Raw genomic sequence first — 21,109 nt, forward strand, 5'->3', positions numbered from 1 at the left:
TAAGAGTCCAACTTTGGCTCAGTTCATGATCTCATGATTTGGAATTCAAGCTCTGCATCAGACTCTCTGCTGTCAGCACAGAGCCTGCTTCAGATCTTCTGTCTCCCCCTCTCTGCCCCTCCCCCATATCCATCTATCTCTCAAAAATAAACATAAAAAAGTATTTTAAAACATTTTTAAAAATAATAAAAAAAATAAAATCACAAATGAGACAGGAGAAATAACAACCCACACCACAGAAATACAACTATGATTATTACTATGAAAAACTATATGCCAACAAATCAGACAACCTGGAAGAAATAAATTCCTAGATACAAACTGCCAAACTTGATACAAGAAGAAACAGAAAATACGAATAGACTGATCCAGCAAAGAAATTTAATCAGTAATCAAAAAACTCCCCCAAACAAAGTACAGGGCAAGATGACTTCACAGGTGAATTCTACAAAGCATTTTAAGAAGCGTTCCCTTCAAAGGATTCCAAAAAAGAGAAAAGGAAGGAAAACTTCCAAATTTATTCTATGAGAGCAGCATTAACCAGATACCAAAACCAGATAAAGACATAACCAAAAAAGAGAACTACAGACCAATATCTCTGATGCATACAGATGAAAAATCCTCAACAAAATAACTAGCAAACCAAACCCAACAATACAGTAAAAACAATAAATAAAATTTAAAAAATCATTAAGCATGATCAAGTGGGATTTATTCCTCAGTTCACAAATCAATGTGATAGATCACATTAGCAAGAGAAAGAACTACAATATTATTTCAGTAGATGCAGAAAAAGCATCTGATAAAGTACAACATCAATTCATGATAAAAATCCCTCAAAAAAAGCAGGTTTAGAGGAAACACACCTCAACACAATAAAGGCCATATATCAAAACCCCACATTTAACATCACCCTAAATGAAGAAAACCTGAGAGCCTTTCTTCTACAGTAGGAACAATACAGGGATGTCCACTCTCACCACTTCTGTTAAACACACCATTAGTCAATAAAAAGAAATAAAAGACATCCTATTTGCAGATGACATGGTACTGTATATAGAAAAACCCAAGAGAGTCCATCAAAAAAACTGCAAAAACTGATAAAGTCAGTAAAATTGTAGGATACAAAACCAACGTACAAAACTCTGGTGCATTGCTATACACCAAAAATGAGCAGCAGAAAGAGAAATGAAGGAATCAATTTCATTTACAATGCACCAGAAACAAGATACCTACCAAAGAGGTAAAAGACCTGTACCCGAAAACTGTAAAATACTGACGAAAGAAACTGAAGATGACACAAAGAAATGGAAAGACATGTCATGCTTAAGGATAAGAACAAATATTTTTAAAATGCCTGTAACACCCAAAGCAATCTACAAATTTAATACAATCCTTATCAAAATACCAACAGCTTTTTTCAGAGAGTTGGAACAATCAATCCTAAAATTTGTAGGAAACCACTAAAGACCAAAGAATAGTCAAAGAAAAGCAAAGCTGGAGGCATCATAATTCTGGACTTTTACATTTCAAAGCTGCAGTGATCAAAACAGTACAGTACTGGCACAAAAATAGACACAAATATCAACAGAACAGAATAAAAACTCAGAAATGAACCCAAAATTATATGGACAAGCAGGAAAGAATATCCAATGGGAAAAGACACTCTCTTTAACAAATGGTGCTGGGAAAATTGAACAACAACATGCAAAACCTGGACCATTCTCTTTCACCATACACAAAGATAAATTCGAAATGGATTAAAGACCTAAATGTGAGACCTGAAATCATAAGAGTCCTTGAAGAAAGCACAGGAAGTAATTTCCTTGACATCAGCTGTAGCAACTTTCTACTAGATAGGTCTCCTGAGGCAAGGGAAACAAAAGCAGAAATAAACTACTGGGACTACATCAAACTAAAAAGTTTCTCCAGAGCAAAGGGAATAATCATCAGAACTAAAAGGCAACCTATGGAATGGGAGAAGATATTTGCAAATGACACATCTGATAAAGGTTTACTATCCAAAATATACAAAGATCTTATACAATAAGCACCCCAAAGTATCCAATTAAAAAATGGGCAGAAGACATGAATACACGTTTTTCCAAAGAAGACACACAAATGGCCTAAAGACACATGAAAAGATGCTCAACATTTCTCATCACCAAGGAAATGCAAATCAAAACTACAATGAGAGATTACCTCACACCTGTCAGAATGCCTAAAATCAACAATACAAGAAACAAAAGGCACTGGCGAGGATGTGGAGAAACGGGAACTCTCTTGTGCTATTGGTGGGAATGCACACTGGTACAGCCACTCTGGAAAACAGTATGGAGGGTCCTCAAAAAGTTAAAAATAGAAGTACCCTACCATCCCCCAATTGCACTACTAAGTATTCACCCAAAGAATACAAAATACTAATTCAGATACATGCGCCCCTATGTGTAAAGCAACATTATCTACAGTAGCCAAATTATGGAAACAGTACAAGTATCCATCCATGAATGGATGAAGATGTGGTATATATATAAATACTATGGAATATTATTCAACCATAAAAGAGAATGGAATCTTGTCATTGGTAACAATGTGGATGGAGCTAGAGAGTATTATGCTAAACGAAATAAGTCAGTCAGGGAAAGACAAATACCGGATCTCCTAAGTGGAATTTAAGAAACAAACAAGCAAAGGAAAAAAGGAAGGGAGAGGCAAACCAAGAAACGAACTTTTAACTATAGAAAACTGATGGTTACCAGAAGGGAAGTGGGGGAGGGGGAGTTAAACCATCCTATGATGAACACCCCAAGTTGTATGGAAGTGCTGAATCACTATACTGTACACCTGAAACAAATATTACACTGTATGTTGACACACTGGAATTTAAATGTGAATGTGAAAGAATAATTGATAGAACTTTCCAAGAATAATTCATAATATGACATGTCTATACTTGAACATATGACATTATACAGAGAAAACTATCTTTATTTAGAGATGGTATGACAATATACAGAGCAACATATGAGAATCTAATGTTTAAATCTAGTAAGAACAGGTGTGTGGGAGATGACATCCCTTTAAAATTATCCATACCTAAACAGAACTACTGTATCATCCAGCAATCCCACTTCTGGATTATTTTCAAAGGAAACAAAACCGTTATCACAAAGAGATATCTGCATTCCCATGCTCAATGCAGCATTACTGGCAATAGCCAAGGCATGGAAACAGCCTAAGAGTTGGTGAAAAGATAGGTGAAAAAAATGCGGTATACAAATACAATGGAATAGTATTCCAGCCTTAAAAAAGAAGGAAATTCTGTCATTTGCAACAATATGGATGAACGTGTAAGGCATTATGCTAAGTGAAATAAGCCAGACAGAGAAAGACAAATACTTTATGGTATCACTTATATGTAGAATCTTGGTGGGGGTGGGGAGAGGTAGGTGAGGTGACAGGTGTGTTAATTTACTCAATGGCAGAAACCCTTTCACACAATGTATATGTATATCAAATTATCACATTGTGCAGTTTATCTTACAATTTTATTTGTCAATTATACCTCAATAAAGTTGAGAGGCACCTGGGTGGCTCAGTTGGTTAATTGTCTAACTTTGGCTCAGATCATGATCTCATAGTCCGTGAGTAGAGTCCCACATGGGGCTCTGTCCTGTCAATGCAGAGCCTGCTTCAGATCCTCTGTCCCCCATTCTCTCTGCCCCTCCCCAACTCATGCATGGACATGCGCGTTCTCTCGCTCGCTCTCTCTCAAAAATAAAAATAAAACATTTTTTTTTAAAGCTGAAAACTAAAGTAACCCTGACCCAGATTTATGATTAAATTTAACCAAAAATTTTTGGGGGCTCAGCCCAAATAGCTCCTGCTCAGAGGCCTTCCTTAACCACTCTTGCTAAAAAGTATTCCCTCACTTTTCTGTCTTTATCACAGTCTTATTGTTTAATCCTGTAAAGGTAATGTGGGGATAGGGCCTCAGGATTTGTAAAGTGATACGAAATTATTTCTACATTAGGAGGAAGACTTCTTATATAAAGAAACTGTAACTGAACTATTTTGGATACCCAGCAATAGCCACTAACCATATATGACTACTTAAATTTACATTTCAAAATTCCATATTCATAAATAAATATTCCTACAAATCAGCTGAACTACAAAAAAATTACTTTCTATGGGGAGGGAGGAAGGCATTTTTGCTTTTCTTACTTTTTCCTCTGAAAATAAAAACCCTTGTTTTAAGTACTCGAATAGAGATTTTTCCATCTTTTTCATATGCTTACAACTGCCATCTTTTGTTGCCTAATAATTACACGCTCTCCTTGCCATGAATTTTGTTCTTTTGGTTTTGTTTCATTTAATCTTAGTGGGAACTAAAATTTATCAAATGGAAGAACCAATGGAGGGAGGGCCCTGTCCCCACATTACCTTTACAAGATTAAAAAATTAACACTAACAGACAACTTCTCATGAGAAACAATGAAAGCCAGAAGACAATGGAATGTAAATTCCAAGTGGTCAAATAACATAGAATTCCACCACCAGCAAAACCTCTCATTAAAAATAAAAGTGAGAAAACTTCAGCTTTGGCTAGTACCAGACCTGTAATCTCACTAAGTAGTAGAAAAGTTTAGGGGAAAAAATCAGAACTTCTCATCTTGAAGGCAGCAGAGAGATCCTGAGGTAATGAGAACAGAAAGAGCTAAGACTCCAAGGAAAGAACAACTTTGGAGAGGAAGCTGATTTCCCCTGGGGCCCTTGCTGATCTGGCAAAAATGAGGGGGTTGGCAGGAGGCTGGGATTAGCATTGGGAGGTGAAGACTGACCTACAGGCTGATGTAATTCTCACATGCATTTTCTCGAGGTTGATAAAATCCCCTAGATTAGTAGGGTGCATAAATTCTTACTGCTAGGGCACACACACTGTGAGGGGAAGGGGGCACACAGCAGACAGAAGTGTCCAGGAATCTGATGTTAATTTTTTCAAGCCTTCCATGGTGGCACTGAAGCTAAACAGACCTTACAAAATGGATGCACAAATGTAACAGTATTTTCTCTCCTAAAAAGCAGTTATACAAGTGATGTTTTGGTAAAACTGATTACTCACTATTTTACTCTCATATCAACTTATAACTGATTTTCCATCCTACTGCCTGGAGTAAATGTCTATGTGTTATACCTTTTATCAGACAACTAAGCAAAATCTGTCATACACAAAAACAAAATGTTCTAAAATTCAACAGAAAGGTTTTTAAGTATAGCAACCATAAAAGTATTGGTAATGAGATCAAGAGATGACCCTAATATAGCTTTTAAATAGTGACATGTGGAAGGGACATTTCAAGCTTAAGAAAAAGTAGAACTAAAAAGCAATGCATTACAACAACCATCTATAAACATTTTGCAAAGAAAACTAGGCATTCTACATTAAGAATAAGAGAAAACTTGGGGCACCTGGGTGACTCAGTCGATTAAGGTCATGATCTCACATGGCTTGTGAGTTCAAGCTCCATGCCAGGCTCTGTGCCAACAGCTCAGAGCCTGGAGCAGGCTCCAGATTCTGAGTCTCCCTCTCCCTCTGCGCCTCCCCCACTCGTGCTCTGTCTCTCAAAAATAAACATTTAAAAAAAATAATAAGAAAAAAAGAATAAGAGAAAACTTGAATACAGTCATTTAAAGCTACAGATGGTTCAAAGTTCGGAGGCAAAACATTAAATGAAACTTCTTCATAGACAGCAAGTACTGTTTCACTAAGCAAAATCTTGATCACATTTATTGAATATAAAATATATGAAGGAAATAATGTCCAGAATCCCATTAAAATACATGTATGCCTGATTTCACTTATGGGTGATCACATTTGTTTAAGTAAAGTAAGTTAAAACACTTACCTGGGTTTCATATAAGTGGGCAATGTGAAATTGAACTGCAAAGATGACAGAAAATAAAAATCAATACCAACAGAGTAGTGTGGGGTAAATTAAATAGTATAAAACGTCAAACATAAGCACAGTCTACACTATAGAGATTTAAGTAATAATAGAACATAACTTTTATTTTTAATAAAACAGAATACACCAGCAAAAACACTGAAGAGCATGACAGAAGCAGCCATATGTGCTACATGTATTCATTGTTGGTCAATATCAAAATTTGTCAGTTTAATTATTAAAATTAACATTAAAACCTATAGCAAGCAAGTATATTCCTTACAAAGTCCAAAACTGTAAGATTAAGCAAACAGAGAAAACTCTTTATAAATCTATTTTATAAACTGGTACTTTAAAAACTGAGTTCCAAATCAATACAATATAGTAAAGTCAGTATTTGGGTAAAAAAAAAATATTAAAACCAAAGAAAGTCTCTAGTTCTTTATACCATATTTCATAACAACATTTATAAAGAAGTCATAAGCCATGATGATGCTGGTAACAACACAGAGGAAATGGAGTTGTTGCATTTCTCTATCAGTTCTTCAGAATTATTTAGGGGGGAAAATAAAGGACAAACCACTTAGAAGGCAAGAATAGTAAACAGTCACAAGATTAACAAGTATGTCTTGAAAATCAAACAAAAATGTATTTCAGCTTCTGTTTGCAGCTCTTCTTGAGATACTGCATCGCCAAAGTATGAATGATTCAACAAAAGCAACAATGAACTAGGAATCAAAATTGGATTCTAGCTACTTTAATACCATAATTTTCATTCTTCAATGACAAATCTCTTTCTTAAATGTTCTATCTACCTGGATTTCACAGCCGGATTTCAAAGAGTCTGGGAGCCTATCAAATTTATAGGCAAAATGTTTATGAGGATCTTTGAAAACCAGGTCCACACGGCTATCATCAAGTCCTCACTGAGGGATGCATGATGAACTAACGCTCTCACGGATTCTCCTAACGATAAGATTCACCTGGGAGGCTTGTTAAAAATAGAGATTGCTGAGATTATGATTCAGTGAGCCTGGGGCAAGGCCGAGAAGGCTGCCTTTTTAATGGGTTCTGCAAGAGATGCCAATACCTGTTCCCTAGACCAGCGCCTGGGAAGAACTAGACTAAGTAACCATAAAGAGCAAAACAAACAGATGAAATATATAATGAACTTTAAAACCAAACAACATCTTTGGATCGAAAGTAAATACTACATCTCTCCCCATAAGTAATCATTAAATGTCACACATTAATCAGAGATGAGGAAAAACAAAAATATCTTTGGACGATGAACATCAGCTTTCTGTGAAAAACACATAATAATAGTAAAATTTCTACATACAGAGATATCCCCTTCACCTGTATCTGTTGAGGGCTTTTCTTATTCTCCACGTCCCTTTTCCAACACAGCTCTCCTTAAGATTCAAGTCCAAATCTCACCTCACTACATCACTGGAGGGAGACTGGGTTACAGGTTAAGAGAATGCAGAAGGAATGGGAAAACTATGCTCATCTCCCTGATCTTCTTACCCCTCTAATAAAGGTGATGAGGAAGAAAAGAACTAGCTAGCATCCCCTAACTCCCTCCAAGCTCATCCCTAGGCCCTCCATCTACGGCCTCCGTAGCCAACAAATTACTAAATCCAGTGTCATCTTTTGTAGTGTGAAAGCCACCACATATTTGTTAAAAATCCTCTTCAACTGAAACATAACCCTACAACTAAAAAAAGCTCCACTTGACAAGTCTCAATTAGAAGTGGAAATTTTTAACAAATATTGCCATAAAAGGTTCTGAAATTCAACTTTATTCAGAAATTATGTTATTTTTAGAATTAAGAGAATTAATTAAATCTAGAGGAAACAATTTTATCCCGAGGGACCAACATATAATGAAGTCTCGCACCACCATGATTCTACTTTTTAAAACGCCAACCGTAATTAACCCCTTAAAAAGCTCTAGAAGCAATAAGTGTATCTACTTACTTTTTAATTGCATAAATGAGCTGTGCCATAAAATAGAAATATCTCAAATAGACATTTTTTAAAAGCTTACTTTACTTTCTATAATTTTCTGATTTTTTGTAGTATCACAAAGTAACACGGAAGATTTCAAAGAAGAGTCAAGGCCTGTGGCGTACACGAATATGTGATGACGTTAAAAATTCCAAGAGAAATAAGCCTTGCAAAGATAAGAAGAGCCTGGTATTTAAATAGTAATAATGTCTGGCTCAAAGTAGGTAATCTACATTTGTTAGTGCTCCGTGAGACACCAGCCATTACCACGGCTATCATGTAATCACGCAGACTGCCTAAAATAAACTACCCAAATCAACTGAACTATAATGGCCTAAAGTCTCTAAATAAAGCATGTTCCCTTCCATCACAGTAACCAGCCTCATGGCACAGAAAGTCCAGGCAAACCAGGATGCTGGTTACCCTCCGTCCTACTTCCCTTCTCAACAACATACAGAGACACAGACACAGTCAACTTGAAGATGTATTCGTTATGGTTCAAATATCCTCTTCGCGTTCAACAGGAAGTTTCCTGCCCAGTGGTACTCATTCTACAGATGTAGCTGTCTTCCTGTAAGCAAGAGCAAGGACCTACAGCTGAGTTTTAACTTCAACAGAGTAGACTAAAATGAGGATTTACCAAAAGAATTAGTCTAATGTTTATGAAACATCCCTCAAAAGTTATCATTCAAACAGACACAGAGTTACGAGAGTTAGCTTTAAGGTATAAGATATAACCAATAAAATGAACATGAGGTGTTTCCTTACTCCTATATAATTAAGGAAAAAGTATAAATTAACATTTAATAAATGTATCGATGAGTTGAACTTTTTTCTAATCTAACCTCCTTTTAGAAACTACAATATTGCTGCATTTGTTACCTTCCCACCATTTATTCTGCAAATACACTGCTCAGTACTAAATCCTGAGTTTCATTTAAAGAAAACAGAAATCGTTTCTGTCTTCTCAGGAAATTGCCTCTAGTAAAAGCATGATATAATGGGTCTGGCTTAGATGATGATTTAATCCATACCATGTCGTCATCCAGGTACTATCAAGTTACATTCTAATTTCATGTATTCAATCATTTTCTTAGACATTTTTAACACTGGCACTACTTTTCACTTAATGGCATCCTATACAGTTAAAACACGAAATCACTTAGAGCAAAAGACTGACTTTCTAAAACCTAGAATCCTTTGACCTGAAAGTTTCATTAACAATGATTCAAGTTTTCATACACTCTAATTAAAATTTTAATGTTCCAAGAAAGTTTTAAAGAAATTGAGCTTGAACCCAATGAATATCCTTAAAACTTTTACTAACTACTGTAGAGAACACTAAATATGACGACGCATACAAGTTGATAAACACATCATAATCAACCCAATCTACTTGTGGAAAGAGACGTACACAGCAGCAGAAAATGACTTGTCGGAAGAAAACCATGGTTATTGGAACAGGTTTCTCACACACATTCTTTGTAAATTAACTGAAAAATGTCACTTCAGGGGCACCTGGGTGGCTCAGTCGGTTAAGCATCCGACTTCGGCTCAGGTCATGATCTCATGGTTCGTGGGTTTGAGCCTGGCGTCGGGCTCTGTGCTGACAGCTCAGAACCTAGAGCCTGTTTCAGATTCTGTGTCTCCCTCTCTCTCTGACCCTCCCCTGCTCACGCTGTCACGCTCTCTCTCTCTCTCTCTCTCTCTCAGAAATAAATAAAACATTAAAAGAAAGAAAGAAGTCACTTCAAACTTTATATATGATGTGTAAAACTGCAATAAAAAAAACAAAGGAAGTAGTCATAATTACCAATAATTTTCATACCACACAGCAGGAATCAGTGAGCGACCACATAAGAATGTTTGTATCCTCATTTTTTCTAAAACACTGGCAAACCCTGCTTTTTTAATCCCCCAAGTCATCTACAATTAATGCATAATCAATCCTGTTCATTAGTGCAGACAATTTTAATTCAACCACCCAGTTTGCTGGCGTATCTATTTTAGACACAGACTGTTCACAATAACTGGTCTCACGTGCTCCATGTGTATAAGCAGCCATGGCAACCAATACAGTTAAGATCCAACAATTCTCAAAGAAAATTGCAAAGGAGTTTATCACTATCATCATCATCATCATCACCATCATTACTACTATTATTTGCCAGGAGGTGATCTGAATACATGTAGAAAATTATTACTTAATACTTACTTTCAGCATTGGACAAAGTGCAGGGATTGCAGTCAACCAAAGCTAACTGAAAATGCTGCAAGAAGAGAATAAGAAAATCAGTGCACTAAATTCAGTCATATAAATGTGCCTGCATTTTCAGGTACATAAGGTCTAACATAATAGTGAAACCATGCTCTGCTCATAAAACACACTAGACAACCAACTAGAATCACTTTGTACATTTACTGCTGGTAACAGGCTGTTGGGTGACTTTCTTGAGGCAGTTGAGAATGGAGAATTAACTTTACCAAGTTATTGCATGTATAATTTTGTTTATATGAAAAAAGCTTCAGAAAAAGTCTTCAGGTAAATAGTTATCAGTTATAGAGCAGTTTAAATAGTTTAAGACCATTATTTTAAAAACTGAAAGTTAAAGTTCAATGATATTGATGTCAGAATACCACTGCCTATCTTAAAATGAGACATGAACTTTAGAAACAAACTAACAAATACGATGACAATAAAGGGTAAAACTATCTGCCCTTACCGATTCTTCAATAATCAACTGTAGTTGGTGCCTTTTAAAACTATTTGAAATACGGGGCACCTAGGTGGCTCAGTTGGTTGAGCATCCAACTTCAGCTCAGGTCACGATCTCATGGTTTGTGAGCTCAAACCCCTCACCGGGGTTTGCTGTCAGGGCGGAGCCTGCTTCAGATTCTCTGTCCCCCTCTCTTCACTTCCCCCACTCACACTTTCTCTCAAAAATAAACATTAAAAAAAAAAACCTATCTGAAATACTACCAAGAATGCATCAAATAGCCTGTGTTCAAACTTATCTATGAAATGTAATCATCTTTTTAGAATGCATGTGCTGTTATATGTGCAGACATTACTAAACCACGACTAGTTTACAGTACCTACTTATAACAACATCATATAAGCCTGCTCAAAAAATACATGTTAAATTCAAAGGATAACATGAATTTTTAAGAACATAAATCATGATCAAGAACACTGGGTGACATTTGACATCTACTTTATCAACATTAAATGTGGTGTATAAACTAAGAAAGAAAAACAAGTACTAGAGTTGGTATAAAATCCTTAAGTTAAAAAAAAAGTAAATCTCTTTGAATTCTGATGAAAAGCATTTCAAATTTTGAAAAAAAAATTTTAAAACATTGAAAAAAATTTCAAATTTTCTGATTCTCTATAAGTTTTTAGCATTAAAAATAATCAAGAGCCAAAGCACAAACCCATAAAGAAATAAATATTTTGACCACAATAAGCCCCCTCTTATCCACAATCCAAATATCTAAATAGTTGTATTTCTTCTAACTACTAGACAAACTGAATGATATGCATCATGGCAACTTCCAGATGTAAATTCAAAAAGGCTTTATCAAGAGAAATAATCATCAGCAAGCTTTCAGTACTGTATTTCAACACAGAATAAACAAAGCTGCACTTGGCCAACTAGAACCCTCCATTAACAAAACTAATCTCATGTCAGCTACCCACTATTACAGTGAAGGAAAGATGAGAAGGCATTGTTTGGTAGGAACACAGTAGCGGTCATATTCCTTCACGAATGTGTGTTATATTCAAGCATATTTAGGCTAGCCTACATTTGCAGTACTCTTTAAAATTTAAGGGTTGTAATATTCTGAGTGGACAAACCACTAACAAAATGACTGTAACCCTTAATTATTAAATATTTAATCCACTCAACAAATATTTATCAAGTGTCTTAGGACAAATATTTGTCTTAAGACAAAGCAGGCACTAGGAATACAATGGTCAAGGAAACAAATGAAAAGTTCTTTGTCATGGTTGATTAAGTGGGGTAAAAAAAATCCAACACCTGAGCAGTTTAAGAACTGCTTTTATTAAAAACAAAACAAAATAAAATCAAGGAACTGCTTTTATTTTCCCTTGGCCTACTAAGCAGATTGTATATACCCTCGAACATCCCTTTAGTGTGCTACCATAGCACGAGATAGCAGACTATTTTAAAGAGTACTGGTGCACCTGAATCTAGTATTAACACCGTATGTCAACTATACTTCTATAAAGGAAATAAAAACTGAGCACTATGAAAGCAAAGTATGCTTTGTAACCAACTGTCTTCCTCTAGGCAAAAAGAGGAGCCCAGTAGCCACACATTCAGACTGTGCGCATTCCTAAGTCTAGTCTATCCTGTTGGCACACATTAGGATTTAGATAAGAGCAAGCAAGCAGACCTCTCCTCACTGAGCCGTCAAAGGATACAAACTGACCTAAAGAAAAACACACCTCAAGATGGCCGTATTTTAGTTTTACCATTACAATGACATCCCCCAAAGAGCAGAGAGATGCAGAATTCGAACTGCCTAGACTCCAGTTCATCTATCAATGTGCAAGGTCCTGCAATAAAACCTGGCAGAAGCAGTTCTGGACCACGTTTATATAATTATTAACCAACCTTAAAGCACCAATGAAGTCATTGATGTCTCATTTCGAACCCACATCATCATGAAATATTAAACTTTTTCAAACAGCAACAATATTAGAAAAATTACTTGGCAAAAGAGCACATATTCAAACATGTGCATGTGAGAATGAAAGAATTTACAGAATAATTACGAAGTATGAGCAGCAACTATGAAGTCACATAAAACTACCCCATATAAAGAAAAACCATGCCACACTTTCCAGTAAACTAAATGAAGATTGGGACTGGGGTGGGGATGACATGACCTCACAGTTTCATTTCTAGTATCTAAACCAGGGGGCGCCTGGGGGGTTCAGTTGGTTAAGCATCCGACTTCAGCTCAGGTCATGATCTCACGGTGCGTGGGTTCGAGCTCCACGTCAGGCTCTGTGCTGACAGCTCGGTGCCTAGAGCCTGCTTCAGATTCTGTGTCTCCCTCTCTCTCTGACCTCCCCTACTCACACTGTCTCTCTTTCTCTCTCTCAGAAATAAATAAAACATTAAAAAAAGAGATTAGTATCTAAACCAGATGCAAAATAGATGGACCTATGAACATACAAACCAGCAGAAAGGACTATGGATTATAAATAATCAGTGCCGGGATCTGAAAATACCATGGCAAAACAGCCAGGAGCCATCCCTGCAACCAACAGAAGCTGTCAGGAAACATCTGCACCCCACACGGAAATACTGCAGTACTGAAACTGACTACTGCTGGGCGAAACAAATAGCTATTATGTCGTAGAGGCTTCTGCAGTTCAAAGACTACATACAGACCTGAAGGCAGAAAGCATTCTACAGACAATTTCCAAGCAAGATTTACCTAACATATTTTTTAATGTTATGGTGATTTTCTTTTTATAGAGCACTTCTGGTCAAATTCACAAAAAATTCTATTCATAATAATTTCTGTTGACCTCTTTATCACCAAAGTTACCTTTTGTTTTAGAAGCTTTTGACTTGTTCAATATTTCAAAATAACTTCATAGCATTTTGCTTTATAAAGACTAAGGGACTTGATTTCTATCTGGAGGAAGAGAATCTATATTCATGTAATTAACATGGAAAATTCAAGTTTCAAGACTTTATTTCTCTTTAAATTGTTTTTCTTCTAGCTGTAAAGTCTGTGGTTATCTCATGAATCTTTCCAATTATAGAGCCCTTCAGTCCCAATCCTGAAGACAGTGATAGAACTTGCTTTTATAATCAAGAAATTATTTATGTATGTATAAATTATTAAAATGTGGAGCAATGTTTGGGTTCCAGACCCAATGTTGGATGTTCTGACTCAGTGGGGTGGGGCTGACACCCTGTGAACCAGAAAAAAAGCTCCTATAAGGTACTGCAATGCACCATTGGGGTTAAATGCCCCTATTTTAGGGTTTTTTTTTTAATATTTTTATTTATTTCTAGGAGAGAGAGAGAGACAGCGTGAGCAGGGGAGGGTCAGAGAGAGAGGGAGACACAGACTCTGAAACAGGCTCCAGGCTCTAAGCTGGCAGTCAGCACAGAGCCCGACGCGGGGCCCGAACCCACAAACCGCGAGATCATGACCTAAGCGAAAGTCAGACGCTTAACGGACTAAGCCACCCAGGCGCCCCTCACTATTTTAGTTTTTAAATTGTGTACTTGCCCCCCAAAACTTTACTTCAGACCACGTAGGCAAGTAGTTGATACTGTTGAGTATATTCAATTAGTGTAGACATGGCCTTTCAAGAATAAAATGTGGGCAATGCCAGGCACTCTGCTATGGCTATGCATCTACAAAACTGAATACATGGCCACCAACATTAATGTTCTAACAGAAATTTAAAAGACAGGGCTGTCTGGGTGGTTCAATAGGTTAAGCGTTGGACTCTTGGTTTTGGCTCGAGTCAAGATCTCAAAGTTCAGGGGATGGAGCCCTGCGTCAGGCTCTGAACGGGCAGCGTGGAGCCTGCATGGGATTCTCTCTCCCTTTCTCCCCCTAGCCCCCGCACACAGAGTCTCTCTCAAAAAATAAATAATCTTTAAAAAAAGAAGCAGCAGGGGCGCCTGGGTGGCTTAGTCGGTTAAGCGGCCGACTTTCGCTTTGGTCATGATCTCGCAGTTCGTGGGTTCGAGCCCCGCGTCGGGCTCTGTGCTGACTGCCAGCTCGGAGCCTGGAGCCTGTTTCAGCCTGTGACTCCCTCTCTCTCTGACCCTCCCCTGCTCACGCTGTCTCTCTCTCTCTCTCCTAAAAATAAATAAAACATTAAAAAAAAAAAAAGAAAAACAATATTTAAAAAAAAAAAAAAAAAAGCAGCAGCAGCAGCAGTTTAAAAGACAATTCCATGATGGAATCCAAAAGATATAGATGAGGGGAAAAAAAAGAGAGGTACTTCAAGCTGAGGAAATCACTTATTTCTACATAGCCTTTATGAAAGAGGGTTTTATAGACCATTTTAAGGGAGAAAAGATACGTCGTGTACACTTGCAAGTAATTGTCTACTTTTTCATTATTACAGACTGCCACAATTCTAAGAGAACAAATTAAAACCAACAACTTCATTCCCAAACCTAATAGTCTATGATAAATGGATAAGCCTAGGGAAAGTCCTGCGATGTGATGGCACTTTAGGGACTTGGTGTCTGAAAGTGAGATGCAGAGCTGAACCTGGAAAGTTCTGGTAGGGCTTATGAGTCACATTGCTGGCTAAGCTGATCTGACTGAGGTTCTTTCAAAGCCCTCAAACTCAAGCTCTTCGGATTCTCTGTAATACAAGGTTATTACAACTGTTTTGAGGAGAAACTCTACTGCACGCCAGTAACTAACAGCTAACAGATCCTGGCAATCTCTTCTCAAAAAAGAAGTTTCCAATCTGGTCTCCTCCAAAAGTTTCCTTAACAAAAAGGTCACACAAAAGATACTGTAATACTGAAGATGTTCCAAATCTTATTTCTTCTTTTCACAGCCCTTCTTTATGGCTCTAGACTTCTATCTGGCTATACCAATATCAGATATCCCTCAGGTACCTCCAATGCAATATACTCCCAAAGGACTCATTTCCATTCAAAGCCTTTCCACCTCCCAACCCCCAAATCTGCTGCTTACTTTATCACCTACAACAAAGTGACTTAAGCCAATACATGAGGACCCTATTCCCACACTGAATCAGTTAATAAATGAACTACGTTATTAACTCCTTAAGATCTACAGAACGTATCACCTCTCATCCTTTCATCCACAGAGAACCCATTTATCCCACAGATCTTGCTCATCTTTTCTCCTGTACCAGTGTCCTACTTGTTTCCCAACTCATTACTATTGCAGTTTACAAAAGTACAGGTATAGAACTCACTGGAAATTTTAAAACACTGATTCTAGTATGTGTCTAATCTGTGTACACAAATGATCAGAATACAGGATGACTTCTTTTCCAAGTTCTTTAAATCAGGTAGTCTACAATTTGTATTCATATCACAGTAAGACTGATATTTACACCAATAACAAATACAAGGAGCACATGATATATATTTTACAAAGGGGATAAAAAGATGTTTTGGAACATCACCCTTTTTTTTTTCTTTTGATGTGGCATTAGAGACACTGAATGCTTCATAAAGCTAGTTGTTATGGGTAAACAGCAAAAAATATGCTCTTTGTTAGAAATGATTTCTTGCAGGTAAAATATATTTGAGAGAAAACTGAAATGGGAAACCTGGCCTCACTCTAATCACTCTGTATCAGAGAGAATAGTTACTACACATCTATGAACAGTCATGTCCTTTTCAAACATGTATTTTGGAGGAACTGAAGTACTTCTATTGTTTATACTACTGCACGCTTAAAGGTATGTAACAGAAGAACTCATGGCAGAAATGAGTATCAATTGGAAAAACAAAACTGGGCTGGCAGAGTGAAGTGGAGAAAGCAGTACAAAGTGGCTAGACACACCAATTAGGAGATAACCTCATATCAGAGAACGCATCTAGGAAAGATTAAAAAGTAAAGTACAAGTGGAAGAGTAGAGGAAAAAGGAAAGAACCGGGCAATGATTTTTGCCCACAAATAAGTAAAAATAGACAGACCATCCTTTGCCGAAAGGAACACTGATATTACATTCAGGTGAAGTCAAGTTCTACTGCCAATGTGAGAATTAGGGAGATGTTGTTTCAAGGCACAAACCTGCAACTAGTAGATAGTAAGTCCCAGAGATCTAATGCACAGCACAGAGATTATAGTCAATAAATCCTGTATTATAAACTTCAAAGTTGCTAAGAGACTAGATCTTAATTGCTCTCACCACAAAAAAAAAAAAAAAAAAAGAAATGATAATATGTGATGAGATAGAGGTGCTAGCTAATGCTACAATGGTAATGACATTGCAATATATAAATGTATCCCCAAAAAGGTGTTGTACTCCTTAAACTTACACAATGTTAATATGTCAATTCTATCTAAATAAAACTAGTTTTGAAGAACTCAAATATTCGAAGTGCCAGCTAGAAGAGTCAAGCTATTGAGCATCATGAAATATTCATATTAAATAGGGCAGGGGTAGCCATAGAGAAGTATCAGCAAATGAATTAATAAGACTATGCTGCTACACCTTCAACAAAGAAATATTACAGATGTTTTAGAAACTTAAGGCATGGTTAAAATTAATTTAACAGCTACTATTCAAGTTCTCAGCAAGTTGTTGTTTTTTTTTTAAAGGTTTGTTTATTTTTGAGAGAGACAGAGAGTGAGCAGGCGAGGGGCAGAGAGAGATGGAGACACAGAATCCAAAGCAGGCTCCAGGCTCCGAGCTGTCAGCACAGAGCCTGACGTGGGGCTCGAACTCACAGACTGTGAGATCATGACCTGAGCCAAAGTCGGACGCCCAACCGACTGAGCCACCCAGGCGCCCCTCAGCAAGTGTTTTTATAATAGAGTTCACAGTATCTTAATTAAATAAATTTATGTATTTATGTATTCTATATTACAAAAACAAAATTCTACGGATGCCTGGGTGGCTCAGTCGGTTAGGCAACTAACTCTTGATTTCGGCTCAGGTCATGATCTCACAGTTCATAAGTTCAAGGCCCCACATCAGGCTCTGCACTGACAGTGCAGAGCTTACTTGGGATTCTCTCTCAAAGTAAATAAATTTTAAAAAGGTTTAGTTTTGTTTTTTTTTTTTTTTTTTTTTAATTTTTAATTAAAAAAATAAAATAGGGGTGCCTGGGTGGCTCAGTTGGTCAAGCGTCTGACTTTGGCTCAGGTCATGATCTTGCGGTTTTTGAGTTCGAGCCCCGCATCAGGCTCTGTGTCGATAGCTGAGACCCTGGAGCCTACTTCGGATTCTGTCTCTCTCTCTCTCTCTCTCTCTCTCTCTATCCCTCCCCCACTCATGCTCTGTCTCTCGCTCTCAAAAACAAAATAAACATTTTTTAAAAATTAAAAAGAAATTAACACTGGCACAATACTATTAAAAATAATAAAAATAAAATTACAAAAGATAGGCATTTTCACAGATTACAAAAGTGGTTTCTAATAGGAAATACATATTCTTGTGCCTTTACTTATTCCTTCTGCCTTGGCATAAAAAATAAGACAATAAAAGTCCTGAGACTATAAAGAGTATAAGATCAAATCCAACACCTGGAAATGAAGTAGTTCCTGGAGAAGAGTAAGGTAAAAAGAAAGTGGAAATGCTACTTCACCCAGTGGTTTCATGTCACATATGACAGTAGAAGGGAGACAAGCCGAATAAACTGGCGAATGGGAACATTTAGGGAAAACAAACACACTGTCAGTTCGTAGAAGAAAAAAAAAGTGTTAAAAGGTGATAAAATAGGGGTGCCTGGGTGGCTAGGTCGGTTAAGCATCCGACTTTGGCTCAGGTCATGATCTCACGGTTTGTGGGTTTGAGCCCCGGGTCGGGTTCTCTGTTGCTGGCTAGCTCAGAGCCTGGAGCCTGCTTCGGATTCTGTGTCTCCCTCTCTCTCTCTGCCCCTCCCCTGCTCACGCTATCTCCCTCTCTCTCAGAAATAAATAAAACATTAAAGACATTTTTTTTTAAAAAGGGGATAAATAAAGCCAACCTCTCCCCACATCCTCCAGTTTTCCAGCCCATCCTATGAGAGGCATGTTTCATTTCACAGCCTCTTGCACTTCATTTACCTATTCAAGAAACACTAAACACTTGGTAAAATGCCAAGCATCCACGTCTCGTCTCGTTTGGGTTCAAGCCATTTCCTCTGAATGGTCTCCGTAATTCTCTTCTTCCTCTTTCACAGTAACCCTTTCAAATTAGCACTCACCATCCTTAAATACCAAATTATAAGGGAACTCATACTGGTATCTAGCTAATTACCCACAGGTTCTCATTAAAAAAGCCAGTCTTTACCTTTCAAATCCAAAAAAGTTCCAATGTTGACATATTTAGGGAAACTTAAATATGTAAATATTAAGAATTTCTACATAATCTTCATTAAATGAAATAGATGCACTGGCATTAACTGACTGAAGAATATGGGTGTCATTACATCTTATTTTGCATTTCCTTCCTTCACATGAAGGAAATAATTAACAGTCTGCCAGGATGTGAAAATTGGAGGCATTATATAAAACTATTTGTCAAAATTAGCGTACTTTTATTGAAATAATGATTGTGCACTGCCTGAAATCTATAACGAATATAAGCAATTACCATTAACACCATTAAAAAGTAATGAAATAAAATCCTGAATTAATTATATGGCGTAAAGAGGCAACCAAATCCACCTGCGGGGGATATCATCTGAAACAAGGAAGAAAAGGGGCGCCTGGGTGGCTTAGTCGGTTAAGCGTCCGACTTTCGCTTTGGTCATGATCTCACGGTTCGTGGGTTCGAGCCCCGCGTCGGGCTCTGTGCTGACTGCCAGCTCAGAGCCTGGAGCCTGTTTCAGTCTGTGACTCCCTCTCTCTCTGACCCTCCCCTGCTCACGCTGTCTCTCTCTCTCTCTCCTAGAAATAAATAAAACATTTAAAAAAAAAAAAAAAAGAAACAAGGAAGAAAGACAACAAACGCCATGTAGAAATGTCACCCTGGAATGGACTCTGGTTCAGATAATGTTAAGCTAGTTAATAAATTAAGAACCGATACCTCCACCACTCACTAAACCCATGACATCTCTACTGGCAAACTGAAAAGTAACACCATATGACTGGAAAGTAAGCTGGGCATTAACTTCACATTTCTGAGGATGGGCAGAGTAACAAAAATACTAGTATTAAATTCTAGGATGGGAACATGGATTTCACAAACAGTATCTAAACTGGCCCCAAACTGAGGAGTTTTGGATAGATAGTAGACAAACTGAGAACTAAAAAGAGAAGGCTGAAAAAAACATGTCAGATACTTTGATATGCATATAAATTTTTACAATAATCTTGTAGAATGGGGACAGTTACTCTAGTACTACAGACGTAGAGAGAGGACCAGAACTTAAGAGTAAGGCATCTTGCCCAAGGTCACACAATTAGTCATATGGCAGGGTCACATTTTAAAACCAAATGTGCTAGCTCTGCGAGCTGTTTCTACAGTATCACACCAGAATGAATCGGTTTCAGAGATACATTTTGGTAAAAAAGCTACTACCAGAGATACAAATCAAACAGGAGGCCCTGGAATCCACTTCATGTGTAGGTGAAAATAAGAAATCTACTATGGAAATAAACTGCATTTTATGATCGACAACCTGTATATACTGCCTCTTCAGGCGTAAGGGAGAAAGAAAATGAGGTGCAGGAGACCTGATCTGTAATGGACAGAGTGTCCACATTGCCCCATACCACTTGCTTTACCCACCCCTCATTCCAGGAACAGTGTATTTAGGGAACTGAGCCTGGCTCAAAATCTGGACATAACTGGTCTAAGAGCAACCACATCTTTGGTTTAAAAAAAAGAAAAAGAAAAAAAAATCAACTGAGAACGGCCATGTGGCCCATTTCTAGCCAATGACATTTTGCAAAATGAAGTCTTTTTGAAGAGATCAACAAGAAGTCATGATCTTTCTTCTTTATGACATGATGATCAGATATTTGCTAAGCACGTATCATATGCCAGCACTGTACTAAGCACCTATTCCACTATTCTATAATATCTTTCTAGAGGAGACATAAAAAATGAATCATCTCACTTTGATTACATCCTGCAACTTTACTGAACTCATTTATTACCTCTAATAGTTTTTTGGTGGAGTTTTTAGGGCTTTCTACATTTCACTTTGATTAGACCTGGCAAACATCCTTCAGAATAAGCCAAAACAGAAGGAAAAAAATGAATCCTTGATGAAACCTTGGATCAGCTGAATTAACCAATCCTGAAGGTTGTACTTCACATTATACAAGCTACTTTTTTTTTTTAATTGTTATTTTAACCAGCTTCATTTGAGAGTTCCTGAGCTTGCAGCCCAAAGCATCTCTACCAATAAAGCGTGCTTCCAAGAAACCGCTTCACATAGTGAAAAAAGTCATCAGACGTGCCACATCTACCCATATGAAACTAA

The 21,109-nt window shown here is 37.3% G+C and overlaps 1 protein-coding gene across 5 annotated transcripts in view; it reads right to left on the reverse strand.

Annotated features, from left to right (window-relative positions):
* The window catches only part of KDM6A (lysine demethylase 6A), a 209,666-nt gene that overhangs the window by 78,192 nt on the left and 110,365 nt on the right, over positions 1-21,109 (reverse strand). For all 5 annotated transcript variants that reach the window (XM_039251920.1, XM_039251921.1, XM_039251922.1 and 2 more), the window contains 2 exons: positions 10,177-10,231; positions 5,910-5,944 (listed from right to left, as the gene is read on the reverse strand). In XM_039251920.1, the coding sequence (XP_039107851.1) occupies positions 5,910-5,944; positions 10,177-10,231 (90 nt within the window). The remainder of the gene's footprint in view (positions 1-5,909; positions 5,945-10,176; positions 10,232-21,109) is intronic.

The sequence above is a fragment of the Hyaena hyaena genome, unplaced genomic scaffold, assembly GCF_003009895.1.
Source record: "Hyaena hyaena isolate Hyena2069 unplaced genomic scaffold, ASM300989v1 scaffold_402, whole genome shotgun sequence".
In the NCBI taxonomy this organism is placed as follows: domain Eukaryota; kingdom Metazoa; phylum Chordata; class Mammalia; order Carnivora; family Hyaenidae; genus Hyaena; species Hyaena hyaena.